The 13637-nt window shown below is 49.0% G+C and overlaps 1 protein-coding gene across 7 annotated transcripts in view; it reads left to right on the top strand.

Moving 5' to 3' along the window:
- Positions 1-13637, top strand: part of DYNC1I1 (dynein cytoplasmic 1 intermediate chain 1) — an 837173-nt gene that overhangs the window by 110972 nt on the left and 712564 nt on the right. For 5 of the 7 annotated variants that reach the window (XM_063921359.1, XM_063921362.1, XM_063921358.1 and 2 more), the window contains exon 3: positions 6043-6168. In XM_063921359.1, coding sequence (XP_063777429.1) covers positions 6043-6168 — 126 coding nt within the window. The remainder of the gene's footprint in view (positions 1-6042; positions 6169-13637) is intronic. The other 2 variants (XM_063921363.1, XM_063921360.1) reach the window with 1 other exon arrangement.

The raw sequence follows: 13637 nt of genomic DNA, 5'->3' as shown, positions 1-13637 counted from the left end.
GATCGGTTAGGGAATCAAGGAAATTCTTCATGTTAAAAATCCCAGACTTTCTGATCCCGTCCATTTTTAGGTCTTAATTGACGAAGCAAGATCTTTAATCCTGTTGAATATTCCTGATTCCTCGGTGTCTGGGTTCAGAAAATTGCGACAGTGCTTTGCAGATGTCTGGGGGCCTAAAGGTGGATTGAATGATGTCATCGCATTAGTTTATTACAACATGACCTTCCTCTAAATTAAAGACCGTTGCCCAATGAGTTTGCAGGTCTACTACTTATTACATTGTTTTATCTGAACTCCTGAATGGTTGTATCGCATTTACATCAACCCATCTGACAAACCTTGGGGGGAGATGTATCAAACCTTGGAGGGTGATCAAGTGGAGGAGTTACCCAAGGCAACCAATCAGCTACCTGTCATTTATCTAGCACAGTCTATGAAATGACAGAAGCTGATATATCTCCCCCTTATGTTTTATTAATCACATGAATGTCTTATTTTCATTTGATCTTCTATATAATGAGAAGCAACATTTTTCCACAGAACAGATCCAAGAAAAAGGAACGCAGCATAACGCTATGACACTAATTACTGTCTATTCAGCTTTATTCTATGTAGATAAAAGCATTCTAGATTAGAACTGACAAGTGCGTAAACTGTTGGTATAACATGAATTTGCAGGATTCTATAATCTGCAAATGTATTTTGTTGTAGAGAATTAGTGTTTCCCCTATCCGCAGCTACTGGATAGGCAACTAGCTTCCCGAAACAGTGCCATGGGAAAAGCCAGACTCATGGAACATGCAGCAGCTCAGTGTGCATGCTACCGGAACACAGTCACATGACGCAGCTCATGCTTACATGGGGCTGAAGCTGAGATGGAACATGCAGCAGCTGAGTGTTCATGCTACCGGAACACGGTCAGATGACTCAGATCTTGCTTACATGGGGCTGATGCTGAGATGGAACATGCAGCAGCTGAGTGTTCATGCTACCGGTACACAGTCAGATGACTCATATCTTGCTTACATGGGGCTGATGCTGAGATGGAACATGCAGCAGCTGAGTGTTCATGCTACCGGAACACGATCAGATGACTCAGCTCATGCTTACATGGGGCTGAAGCTGAGATGGAACATGCAGCAGCTGAGTGTTCATGCTACCGGAACACGGTCAGATGACTCAGCTCATGCTTACATGGGGCTGATGCTGAGATGGAACATGCAGCAGCTGAGTGTTCATGCTACCGGAACACGGTCAGATGACTCAGCTCATGCTTACATGGGGCTGATGCTGAGATGGAACATGCAGCAGCTGAGTGTTCATGCTACCGGAACACGGTCAGATGACGCAGCTCATGCATACATGGGGCTGATGCTGAGATGGAACATGCAGCAGCTGAGTGTTCATGCTACCGGAACACGGTCAGATGACTCAGCTCATGCTTACATGGGGCTGATGCTGAGATGGAACATGCAGCAGCTGAGTGTTCATGCTACCGGAACACGGTCAGATGACTCAGCTCATGCTTACATGGGGCTGATGCTGAGATGGAACATGCAGCAGCTGAGTGTTCATGCTACCGGAACACGGTCAGATGACTCAGATCTTGCTTATATGGGGCTGATGCTGAGAGGGTACATGCAGCAGCTGAGTATGCATACCACCTGAACACAGGGGGTCATTCCGAGTTGATCGCTCGCTGTCATTTTTCCCAGCGCAGCGATCAGGTCACTACTGCGCATGCGTATGCACCGCAATGCGCAGGCGTGTCGTATGAGTACAAAGCAGATCGTTGCTGAGCGATGGATTAAACGAAGAATCCATTTGCACAGCCGATCGCAAGGTGATTGACAGGAAGAGGGCATTTGTGGGTGGCAACTGACCGTTTTCAGGGAGTGTTTGGAAAAACGCAGGCGTGTCCAGGCGTTTGCAGGGCGGGTGTCTGACGTCAATTCCGGGACCAAAAAGACTGAAGTGATCGCAGCGGCTGAGTAAGTCCAGAGCTACTCAGAGACTGCAAAAAAAATGTTCGTCCCGCTCGGCTGCACAGGCGTTCACACACTTGCAAAGCGAAAATACACTCCCCCGTAGGCGGCGACTATACGTTTACACAGCTGCTAAAAGTAGCTAGCAAGCGATCAACTCGGAATGACCCGCACAGTCAGATGACTCAGCTCATGCTTACATGGGCTGATGCTGAGATGGAATATGCAGCAGCTGAGTGTGCATGCTTTCGGAATTCAGATCTGATCGCTGCTGTGCGTTTTCGTACAGTGGGTGATCAGATCCGAACTGCGCATGCGTATGTACCGCAATGCGCAGGTGCGATGGACGGCTGCAAAGTGGATCGTCGGTCAGCGACGGGTTTGTGCGAAGGATCCATTCGCACGGGCGATTGCAAGGAGATTGACAAGAAGAGGGCGTTTGTGAGTGGCAACTGACTGTTTTCAAGGTGTGTCTGGAAAAACACAGGCGTGTCCAAGCGTTTGAAGGGAGGGTGAAGTGATCGCAGCGGCTGAATAAGTCCTGGGCTGCGCAGATACTGCACAAAATCAGTTTGTGCAGCTCTGCTACACATGCGTTTGCACACTTGCACAGCTAAAATACACTCCCCCTGTAGGCGGCGACTATCTGAACGCAGGACTGCAAAAATTGCTTCCTAGCGATCAGATCTGAATTACCCCCACAGTCAGATGACTCAGATCTTGCATACATGGGGCTGATCTGAGATGGAACATGCAGCAGCTGAGTGTTTATGCTACCGGAACACGGTCAGATGACTCAGATCTTACTTACATGGGACTAATGCTGAGATGGAACATGCAGCAGCTGAGTGTTCATGCTACCGGAACACGGTCAGATGACTCAGATCTTACTTACATGGGACTAATGCTGAGATGGAACATGCAGCAGCTGAGTGTTCATGCTACCGGAACACGGTCAGATGACTCAGATCTTACTTACATGGGACTAATGCTGAGATGGAACATGCAGCAGCTGAGTGTTTATGCTACCGGAACACGGTCAGATGACTCAGATCTTACTTACATGGGACTGATGCTGAGATGGAACATGCAGCAGCTGAGTGTTCATGCTACCGGAACACGGTCAGATGACTCAGATCTTACTTACATGGGACTAATGCTGAGATGGAACATGCAGCAGCTGAGTGTTCATGCTACCGGAACACAGTCAGATGACTCAGATCTTACTTACATGGGACTGATGCTGAGATGGAACATGCAGCAGCTGAGTGTTCATGCTACCGGGACACAGTCAGATGACTCAGATCTTACTTACATGGGACTAATGCTGAGATGGAACATGCAGCAGCTGAGCGTTCATGCTACCGGGACACAGTCAGATGACTCAGATCTTGCTTACATGGGGCCAGAGGCGTTGGAATGGGTGGGGCAAGGGGGCAGCTCGCCCCCCCAAACATGAGAGGCACCGCCAATGTACACAGGAGGAGCGATATGCGATCATTTCAAAGACCGCAGATCACAACCGCCATGCAGCGCTGGGACCAGGCAACGGCGCTTTCCCACCCCCAACTCCCAGCAGAGCAGTGCTGCGATTCATGGTTGTTTAGGGGGGGTGGCCTAATGCAGAGGAGTGCCCGTCTTCATGAGAGACCTGAGGCTGTGCTGCTGTGTAATCAGGACAAGTACAGTAGGGTCTCTCCCACTCCATCTCTATCCCTGTTCCACTCTCTCGCTCCCAAACACTCACTCCTCTCTCTCTTTTTCTGTCCCTAACACTCTCTCCTCTCTCTTTTCCTAACACTCTCCTTTCTCTCTCTCCCTAACACTCTCCTCTCTCTCTCCCTAACTCTCTCTCTCTAACCTTCTCTCTCCTCTCTCTCTGTCTTTTTCTGTCCCTAACACTCTCTCTTTCCCTAAAACTCTCCCCTCTCTCTCTCTCTCTCTCTCTCTCTCTCTAACCTTCTCTCCTCTCTCTCCCTAACACTCTCTCTCTCTCTCTCTCCCCCTAACACTCTCTCTCTCTCCCCCTAACACTCTCTCTCTCTCTCTCTCGCTAACACTCTCTCTCTCTCTCTCTCGCTAACACTCTCTCTCTCTCTCGCTAACACTCTCTCGCTAACACTCTCTCTCTCTCGCTAACACTCTCGCTCCTATCTCTCTCTCGCTAACACTCTCGCTCCTATCTCTCTCTCTCTCTCGCTAACACTCTCGCTCCTATCTCTCTCTCGCTAACACTCTCGCTCCTATCTCTCACTATCTCTCGCTAACACTCTCGCTCCTATCTCTCTCTCTCTCGCTAACACTCTTGCTCCTATCTCTCCCTCCCTCTCACTCTCACTATCTCTCCCTCTCACTCTCTCTCACTCACTCTTGCTCCTCTCTCTCTCTCCCACTCTTGCTTCTCTCTCTATCCCCTTAATACTCTCGCTCCTTTCTCTCCCTAACATTCTCTCCACTCTCTCTCTCTCTCCCCCTAACACTCTCTCTCCTCTCTCTCCCTAACACTCTCTCTCTCCCTCTCCCTAACACTATCTCCTCTCTCTTCCTAACACTCTCCCTCTCTCTCTCTCTCTCTCTCCCCCTAACATTCTCGCTCCTCGCACATGGGCCCGCTCCTTTTTTTAAAGCACCTTTGGTGGATGCATACGGGGAGGGAAGCCTATTTTAGACTGATCTCTTGAACCCAGCATGAGACAAGTGCAAGTGGCGATAATGACAGTTGTCCCTGTGGATGGATAAAAGGTGGAGCGGGAAAAGTTGTAAAACCATGAAAAGCGTTTGTCGACCATATGTGTGTCAACCTTTTTCATGGTGACCGTTTGACCCGTTAACCTTTTGGATGTCGACCCTATGGTGTGGACCTATTGACTGTCAATCTTTTAACTGCCTATCTAACAACCACCTCTCGAACCAACAGCCCTATATCTGTCTAAAGGGCTCGGTTCAGGGTTGTAGAGAGGGGATGCTATTTTGTGACTGACTCCACAATCCCGCCTGGTGGAAACCCCGACAGTCGGAATGACAATTAACAGGGACTATTCCCACTCATGGATGTCCATGACACCCTTAGAGTGGGAATAGAACCTGTGGCGGGCGAGCCACAGAGCCCGCTGCGTGGCCAGCGCAGCGAGTCCGCAAGGGGCTTTGTTGAGCTCGCCCCCCCCCACCAGCAATGTAAACACGGGGATCCTGGTGTTGGTATGGTGACCGGCGGTATCCCAATCGCCGGTCACCTATACCCAACCGGTAGAGAGAACTAATCTTGAATAGGTATGTCAAAATGGAGACTTGTGGAAGATAACTGTGATGTGTCTATGTTTTGTTCTAGGGTGGAAAGAGGTATTACTCAATGCCTATGGCTATGTACAATCAGTGTGAGGGTTGTAGATAGCAACTCAGCAATATCACCATCCACATGCAGGTGGGCAGGGACTAAAATAAGTTACATTAGTTGGAAGACTCTTATTACTACTGACTGGTTGACCCACCAGGTGACATAGTGGTGACACCTATCCCATCAGGTGCCCTTTAGTGCTCTCTCCTCTTTGGCTTTTTTTTCCAAGCAGTAATTGTCAGGTTAGGTATGGAATTCTAAGAGAAGGACCACCACCAAGGTTTTACACAGGGTGGAGCCTTACTTCTTAAGGGTGAACCCCCATTTTGTATTGAGTTCTTATTTACATGAATGTTTTTTATTGCAAATATATGAGTAATGAGGGTAGGGCAGGCTAAAGTAAAGAGGTGAGTTTTCAGAGTGTGTTTAATGATTTGAAAGCTGGGAGAGGTCAGGCGTGGTGTGGATTTCCATAGCTGAGAAGTGGCACAGAAGATGTCCTACAGGTGAGAGACTCCAGCACACCCCCTAAAAACCCACCAACTACAGCTACTGGTCTCTGGTTCTTTCTTCATTTTTGCATGCCAGCATTGCCTCCATAACACTCCACTACTAGCTGTTTAATACAATACTGTCAAAGAAAGTAAATTATAAGGATAATAAAAAACATTTTTGTTTGTGTAAAAAGGATATTTTTGAACAGGCTGCTTGTGTCTCTCCTAGGAATCCATAATGTCTGACAAGAGTGACCTGAAAGCTGAACTAGAAAGGAAGAAGCAACGTTTGGCCCAGATACGAGAAGAGAAGAAACGGAAGGAGGAGGAAAGGAAGAAGAAGGAGGTTTGTGAGGTTGTGATCCATTATTAGAGCTATGGCTTCTGTATGCGAGTACTACATGGGCAACCAGTGTGTTTCATTTCTAGTAATAAAGTAAGGGGTTTCCCATGTTTGGTGGGAGGTAGGAGGGAGGTTGCATCTACTCCCCTTATATTGTATTCGTACATTGGGGGTAATTCAGACTGGATCGCTGCAGCAGCACAGCTGTCGCAGTCGGAAGCCTTTTGCTGCGCGTGCGCACCCCGGTAGGCCCAGTGAGATGCTAACTCAGGCAGAAGCGGCCGCGTGGTGGGAGGGGGTGAGCCAATGGCGTTAGAACGACGTTAGCGGGGCGCGGTCTTGACAACGCAGGCTTGCCCGGACCGCTGCGGGCTGCGGCGGCTGCGTGACGTCACACACAAGCAGCGTTTATTCATTTCTCTAACGTCCTAGTGGATGCTGGGGACTCCGAAAGGACCATGGGGAATAGCGGCTCCGCAGGAGACTGGGCACAAAAGTAAAAAGCTTTAGGACTACCTGGTGTGCACTGGCTCCTCCCCCTATGACCCTCCTCCAAGCCTCAGTTAGATCTTTGTGCCCGAACGAGAAGGGTGCACACTAGGGGCTCTCCTGAGCTTCTTAGTGAAAGTTTTGTTAGGTTTTTTATTTTCAGTGAATCCTGCTGGCAACAGGCTCACTGCATCGAGGGACTAAGGGGAGAAGAAGCGAACTCACCTGCGTGCAGAGTGGATTGGCTTCTTAGGCTACTGGACATTAGCTCCAGAGGGACGATCACAGGCCCAGCCATGGATGGGTCCCAGAGCCGCGCCGCCGGCCCCCTTACAGAGCCAGAAGACTGAAGAGGTCCGGAAAATCGACGGCAGAAGACGTCCTGTCTTCAATAAGGTAGCGCACAGCACCGCAGCTGTGCGCCATTGCTCCTCAGCACACTTCACACTCCGGTCACTGAGGGTGCAGGGCGCTGGGGGGGGGGCGCCCTGAGACGCAATAAAAATACCTTTTTGGGCTAAAAATACATCACATATAGCTCCTGGGCTATATGGATGTATTTAACCCCTGCCAAATTTTCCATAAAAAAGCGGGAGAAAGGCCGCCGAGAAGGGGGCGGAGCCTATCTCCTCAGCACACTGGCGCCATTTTTTCCTCACAGCTCCGTTGGAGGAAGGCTCCCTGACTCTCCCCTGCAGTCCTGCACTACAGAAACAGGGTAAAACAAGAGAGGGGGGGCACTAATTAGGCGCAGTATTAACTATACAGCAGCTATAAGGGGAAAAACACTAATATAAGGTTATCCCTGTATATATATAGCGCTCTGGTGTGTGCTGGCAAACTCTCCCTCTGTCTCCCCAAAGGGCTAGTGGGGTCCTGTCCTCTATCAGAGCATTCCCTGTGTGTGTGCTGTGTGTCGGTACGTTGTGTCGACATGTATGAGGAGGAAAATGGTGTGGAGGCGGAGCAATTGCCTGTGTTAGTAATGTCACCCCCTAGGGAGTCGACACCTGACTGGATGGTCTTATGGAAAGAATTACGTGATAGTGTCAGCACCTTACAAAAGACTGTTGACGACATGAGACAGCCGGCAAATCAGTTAATACCTGTACAGGCGTCTCAAACACCGTCAGGGGCTCTAAAGCGCCCGTTACCTCAGGTCGATACAGACACAGACACGGACACTGACACTGACTCCAGTGTCGACGGTGAGGAAACAAACGTATTTTCCAGTAGGGCCACACGATACATGATCACGGCAATGAAGGAGGTTTTGAACATTTCTGATACTACACGTACCACAAAAAAGGGTATTATGTGGGGTGTGAAAAAACTACCCGTAGTTTTTCCTGAATCAGATGAATTAAATGAGGTGTGTGATGAAGCGTGGGTTTCCCCCGATAAAAAACTGCTAATTTCTAAAAAATTATTGGCATTATACCCTTTCCCGCCAGAGGTTAGGGCGCGCTGGGAAACACCCCCTAGGGTGGATAAGGCGCTCACACGCTTATCAAAACAAGTGGCGTTACCGTCTCCTGATACGGCCGCCCTCAAGGAACCAGCTGATAGGAAGCTGGAAAATATCCTAAAAAGTATATACACACATACTGGTATTATACTGCGACCAGCAATCGCCTCAGCCTGGATGTGCAGCGCTGGGGGGGTTTGGTCGGATTCCCTGACTGAAAATATTGATACCCTGGACAGGGACAATATATTATTGACTATAGAGCATTTAAAGGATGCATTTCTATATATGCGAGATGCACAGAGGGATATTTGCACTCTGGCATCAAGAGTAAGTGCGATGTCCATTTCTGCCAGAAGAGGATTATGGACGCGACAGTGGTCAGGGGATGCGGATTCCAAACGGCATATGGAAGTATTGCCGTATAAAGGGGAGGAGTTATTTGGGGTCGGTCTATCGGACCTGGTGGCCACGGCAACGGCTGGAAAATCCACCTTTTTACCCCAAGTCACCTCGCAGCAGAAAAAGATACCGTCTTTTCAGGCTCAGTCCTTTCGTCCCCATAAGGGCAAGCGGGCAAAAGGCCACTCATATCTGCCCCGGGGCAGAGGAAGGGGAAAAAGACTGCAACAGACAGCCTCTTCCCACGAACAGAAGCCCTCCCCCGCTTCTGCCAAGTCCTCAGCATGACGCTGGGGCCTTACAAGCGGACTCAGGCACGGTGGGGGCCCGTCTCAAGAATTTCAGCGCGCAGTGGGCTCACTCGCAAGTGGACCCCTGGATCCTGCAGGTAGTATCTCAGGGGTACAAATTGGAATTCGAGACGTCTCCCCCTCGCCGGTTCCTGAAGTCTGCTTTACCAACGTCTCCCCCCGACAGGGAGGCGGTATTGGAAGCCATTCACAAGCTGTATTCCCAGCAGGTGATAATCAAGGTACCCCTCCTACAACAGGGAAAGGGGTATTATTCCACGCTGTTTGTGGTACCGAAGCCGGACGGCTCGGTGAGACCCATTTTAAATCTGAAATCCTTGAACACTTACATAAAAAGGTTCAAGTTCAAGATGGAGTCACTCAGAGCAGTGATAGCGAACCTGGAAGAAGGGGACTATATGGTGTCTCTGGACATCAAGGACGCTTACCTCCATGTCCCAATTTGCCCTTCTCACCAAGGGTACCTCAGGTTTGTGGTACAGAACTGTCACTATCAGTTTTAGACGCTGCCGTTTGGATTGTCCACGGCACCCCGGGTCTTTACCAAGGTAATGGCCGAAATGATGATTCTTCTTCGAAGAAAAGGCGTCTTAATTATCCCTTACTTGGACGATCTCCTGATAAGGGCAAGGTCCAGAGAACAGTTAGAGGTCGGAGTAGCACTATCTCAAGTAGTACTACGACAGCACGGATGGATTCTGAATATTCCAAAATCCCAGCTGATTCCGACGACACGTCTGCTGTTCCTAGGGATGATTCTGGACACAGTACAGAAAAAGGTGTTTCTCCCGGAAGAGAAAGCCAGGGAGTTATCCGACCTAGTCAGGAACCTCCTAAGACCAGGCCAAGTGTCAGTGCATCAATGCACGAGGGTCCTGGGAAAGATGGTGGCTTCTTACGAAGCGATTCCATTCGGCAGATTCCGCGCAAGAACTTTTCAGTGGGATCTGCTGGACAAATGGTCCGGATCGCATCTTCAAATGCATCAGCGGATAACCCTGTCTCCAAGGACAAGGGTGTCTCTCCTGTGGTGGTTACAGAGTGCTCATCTCCTAGAGGGCCGCAGATTCGGCATTCAGGATTGGGTCCTGGTGACCACGGATGCCAGCCTGAGAGGCTGGGGAGCAGTCACACAGGGAAGAAATTTCCAGGGCTTGTGGTCAAGCATGGAAACGTCACTTCACATAAATATCCTGGAACTAAGGGCCATTTACAATGCCCTAAGTCAGGCAAGGCCTCTGCTTCAGGGTCAGCCGGTGTTGATCCAGTCGGACAACATCACGGCAGTCGCCCACGTAAACAGACAGGGCGGCACAAGAAGCAGGAGGGCAATGACGGAAGTGGCAAGGATTCTTTGCTGGGTGGAAAATCATGTGATAGCACTGTCAGCAGTGTTCATTCCGGGAGTGGACAACTGGGAAGCAGACTTCCTCAGCAGACACGATCTTCACCCGGGGGAGTGGGGACTTCACCCAGAAGTCTTCCACATGATTGTGAACCGTTGGGAAAAACCAAAGGTGGACATGATGGCATCCCGCCTCAACAAAAAACTGGACAGGTATTGCGCCAGGTCAAGGGACCCTCAGGCAATAGCTGTGGACGCTCTGGTAACACCGTGGGTGTACCAGTCAGTGTATGTGTTCCCTCCTCTTCCTCTCATACCAAAGGTACTGAGAATCATAAGAAGGAGAGGAGTAAAGACTATACTCGTGGCTCCGGATTGGCCAAGAAGGACTTGGTACCCGGAAATTCAAGAGATGCTCACGGAAGACCCGTGGCCTCTACCTCTAAGGAAGGACCTGCTCCAGCAGGGACCATGTCTGTTCCAAGACTTACCGCGGCTGCGTTTGACGGCATGGCGGTTGAACGCCGGATCCTGAAGGAAAAAGGCATTCCGGATGAAGTCATTCCTACCCTGATCAAAGCCAGGAAGGATGTAACTGTACAACATTATCACCGTATTTGGCGAAAATATGTTGCGTGGTGCGAGGCCAGGAAGGCCCCTACAGAGGAATTTCAACTGGGTCGATTCCTACATTTCCTGCAAACAGGACTGTCTATGGGCCTCAAATTAGGGTCCATTAAGGTTCAAATTTCGGCCCTGTCAATATTCTTTCAAAAAGAACTGGCTTCTGTTCCTGAAGTTCAGACGTTTGTCAAGGGAGTACTGCATATACAGCCTCCTTTTGTGCCTCCAGTGGCACCTTGGGATCTCAATGTGGTTTTGGGATTCCTAAAATCACATTGGTTTGAACCACTCACCACTGTGGACTTAAAATATCTCACATGGAAAGTGGTAATGCTGTTAGCCCTGGCTTCAGCCAGGCGTGTATCAGAATTGGCGGCTTTATCCTATAAAAGCCCTTACCTAATTTTTCATACGGACAGGGCAGAATTGAGGACTCGTCCTCCGTTTCTCCCAAAGGTGGTTTCAGCATTTCACTTAAACCAGCCTATTGTGGTGCCTGCGGCTACTAGGGACTTGGAGGATTCCAAGTTGCTGGACGTAGTCAGGGCCCTGAAAATATATGTTTCCAGGACGGCTGGAGTCAGAAAATCTGACTCGCTGTTTATCCTGTATGCACCCAACAAGCTGGGTGCTCCTGCTTCTAAGCAGACGATTGCTCGTTGGATTTGTAGTACAATTCAGCTTGCACATTCTGTGGCAGGCCTGCCACAGCCAAAATCTGTAAAAGCCCATTCCACACGGAAAGCGGGCTCATCTTGGGCGGCTGCCCGAGGGGTCTCGGCTTTGCAACTTTGCCGAGCAGCTACTTGGTCAGGGGCAAACACGTTTGCTAAATTCTACAAATTTGATACCCTGGCTGAGGAGGACCTGGAGTTCTCTCATTCGGTGCTGCAGAGTCATCCGCACTCTCCCGCCCGTTTGGGAGCTTTGGTATAATCCCCATGGTCCTTTCGGAGTCCCCAGCATCCACTAGGACGTTAGAGAAAATAAGAATTTACTTACCGATAATTCTATTTCTCATAGTCCGTAGTGGATGCTGGGCGCCCATCGCAAGTGCGCATTGTCTGCATTACTTGTACATAGTTATTGTTACAAAAATCGGGTTATTGTTGTTGTGAGCCATCTTTTCAGAGGCTCCTTCTGTTATCATGCTGTTAACTGGGTTCAGATCACAAGTTGTACGGTGTGATTGGTGTGGCTGGTATGAGTCTTACCCGGGATTCAAAATCCTTCCTTATTGTGTACGCTCGTCCGGGCACAGTATCCTAACTGAGGCTTGGAGGAGGGTCATAGGGGGAGGAGCTAGTGCACACCAGGTAGTCCTAAAGCTTTTTACTTTTGTGCCCAGTCTCCTGCGGAGCCGCTATTCCCCATGGTCCTTTCGGAGTCCCCAGCATCCACTACGGACTATGAGAAATAGAATTATCAGTAAGTAAATTCTTATTATCCACCAATTGTTGAAGCTTCTGGCTGCAGGATTAAAGACAACAGTATCACATGCAAACCAGGAGTGATCTGCATTTAGCACTGTTGACAGTTTACACCCCATAGACAGAAAAGGCTAACAGTTGTAGGGTTTGAAAAAGTTACCGCTTTGTAAATATTCCCCAACTGTTCTGATGCACTGTACATAGTGATAATGGGAGCAAGCTCCTGATAGGATGGTTGTAGTGTCCTTTATTCAGTAGTTATCATATCAGCCCGGAGCTTCTTCCTGATTATATATATATATATATATATATATATATATATATATATACACACATATGTATATATATATAATGTTATTGCTGCCAAAGGTGGGTCAACCAGTTATTAAATCCAAGGGTTCACATACTTTGTCCACCCTGCACTGTGAATGTTTACATGGTGTGTTCGACAATAAGATTTTAAACCTACCGGTAAATCTTTTTCTCCTAGTCCGTAGAGGATGCTGGGGACTCCGTAAGGACCATGGGGTATAGACAAGCTCCGCAGGAGACATGGGCACCTAAAAGAACTTTCTAGTATGGTGTGCACTGGCTCCTCCCTCTATGCCCCTCCTCCAGACCTCTGTTAGAGAACTGTGCCCAGAGGAGATGGACAATACGAGGAAAGGATTTTGTTAATCTAAGAGCAAGATTCATACCAGCCCACACCAATCATACCATATAACCTGGAATACACATAACCAGTTAACAGTATGAACAAAACAACAGTATCGGTCCAAGACTGATTCTAACTGTAACATAACCCTTATGTAAGCAATAACTATATACAAGTCTTGCATATTTTCCGCACTGGGACGGGCGCCCAACATCCTCTACGGACTAGGAGAAAAAGATTTACCGGTAGGTTTAAAATCTTATTTTCTCTTACGTCCTAGAGGATGCTGTGGACTCCGTAAGGACCATGGGGTTTATACCAAAGCTCCCAATCGGGCGGGAGAGCGCGGATGACTCTGCAGCACCGACTGAGCAAACGCTAGGTCCTCATCAGCCAGGGTATCAAACTTGTAGAATTTAGCAAAAGTGTTTGACCCCGACCAAGTTGCTGCTCGGCAAAGCTGTAATGCCGAGACGCCCCAGGCAGCCGCCCAAGAAGAGCCCACCTTCCTAGTGGAATGGGCCTTTACTGAATGTGGTAACGGCAATCCAGCCGTAACATAAGCCTGCTGAATCGTGTGACAGATCCAGCGAGCAATAGTCTGCTTCGAAGTAGGCGTGCCAATCTTGTTGGCAGCATACAGGACAAACAATGCATCTATTTTCCTAATTCTAGCCGTCCTGGCTACATACATTTTTAAGGCCCTGACTACATCCAGGGACATGGAATCCTCCAAGTCACTCGTAGCCACAGGCAC

This window comes from Pseudophryne corroboree, chromosome 5, assembly GCF_028390025.1.
Source record: "Pseudophryne corroboree isolate aPseCor3 chromosome 5, aPseCor3.hap2, whole genome shotgun sequence".
Lineage (NCBI taxonomy): Eukaryota > Metazoa > Chordata > Amphibia > Anura > Myobatrachidae > Pseudophryne > Pseudophryne corroboree.
Note: the sequence above shows the minus strand (reverse complement) of the source record. Positions and strands in the feature narration are given on the sequence as shown.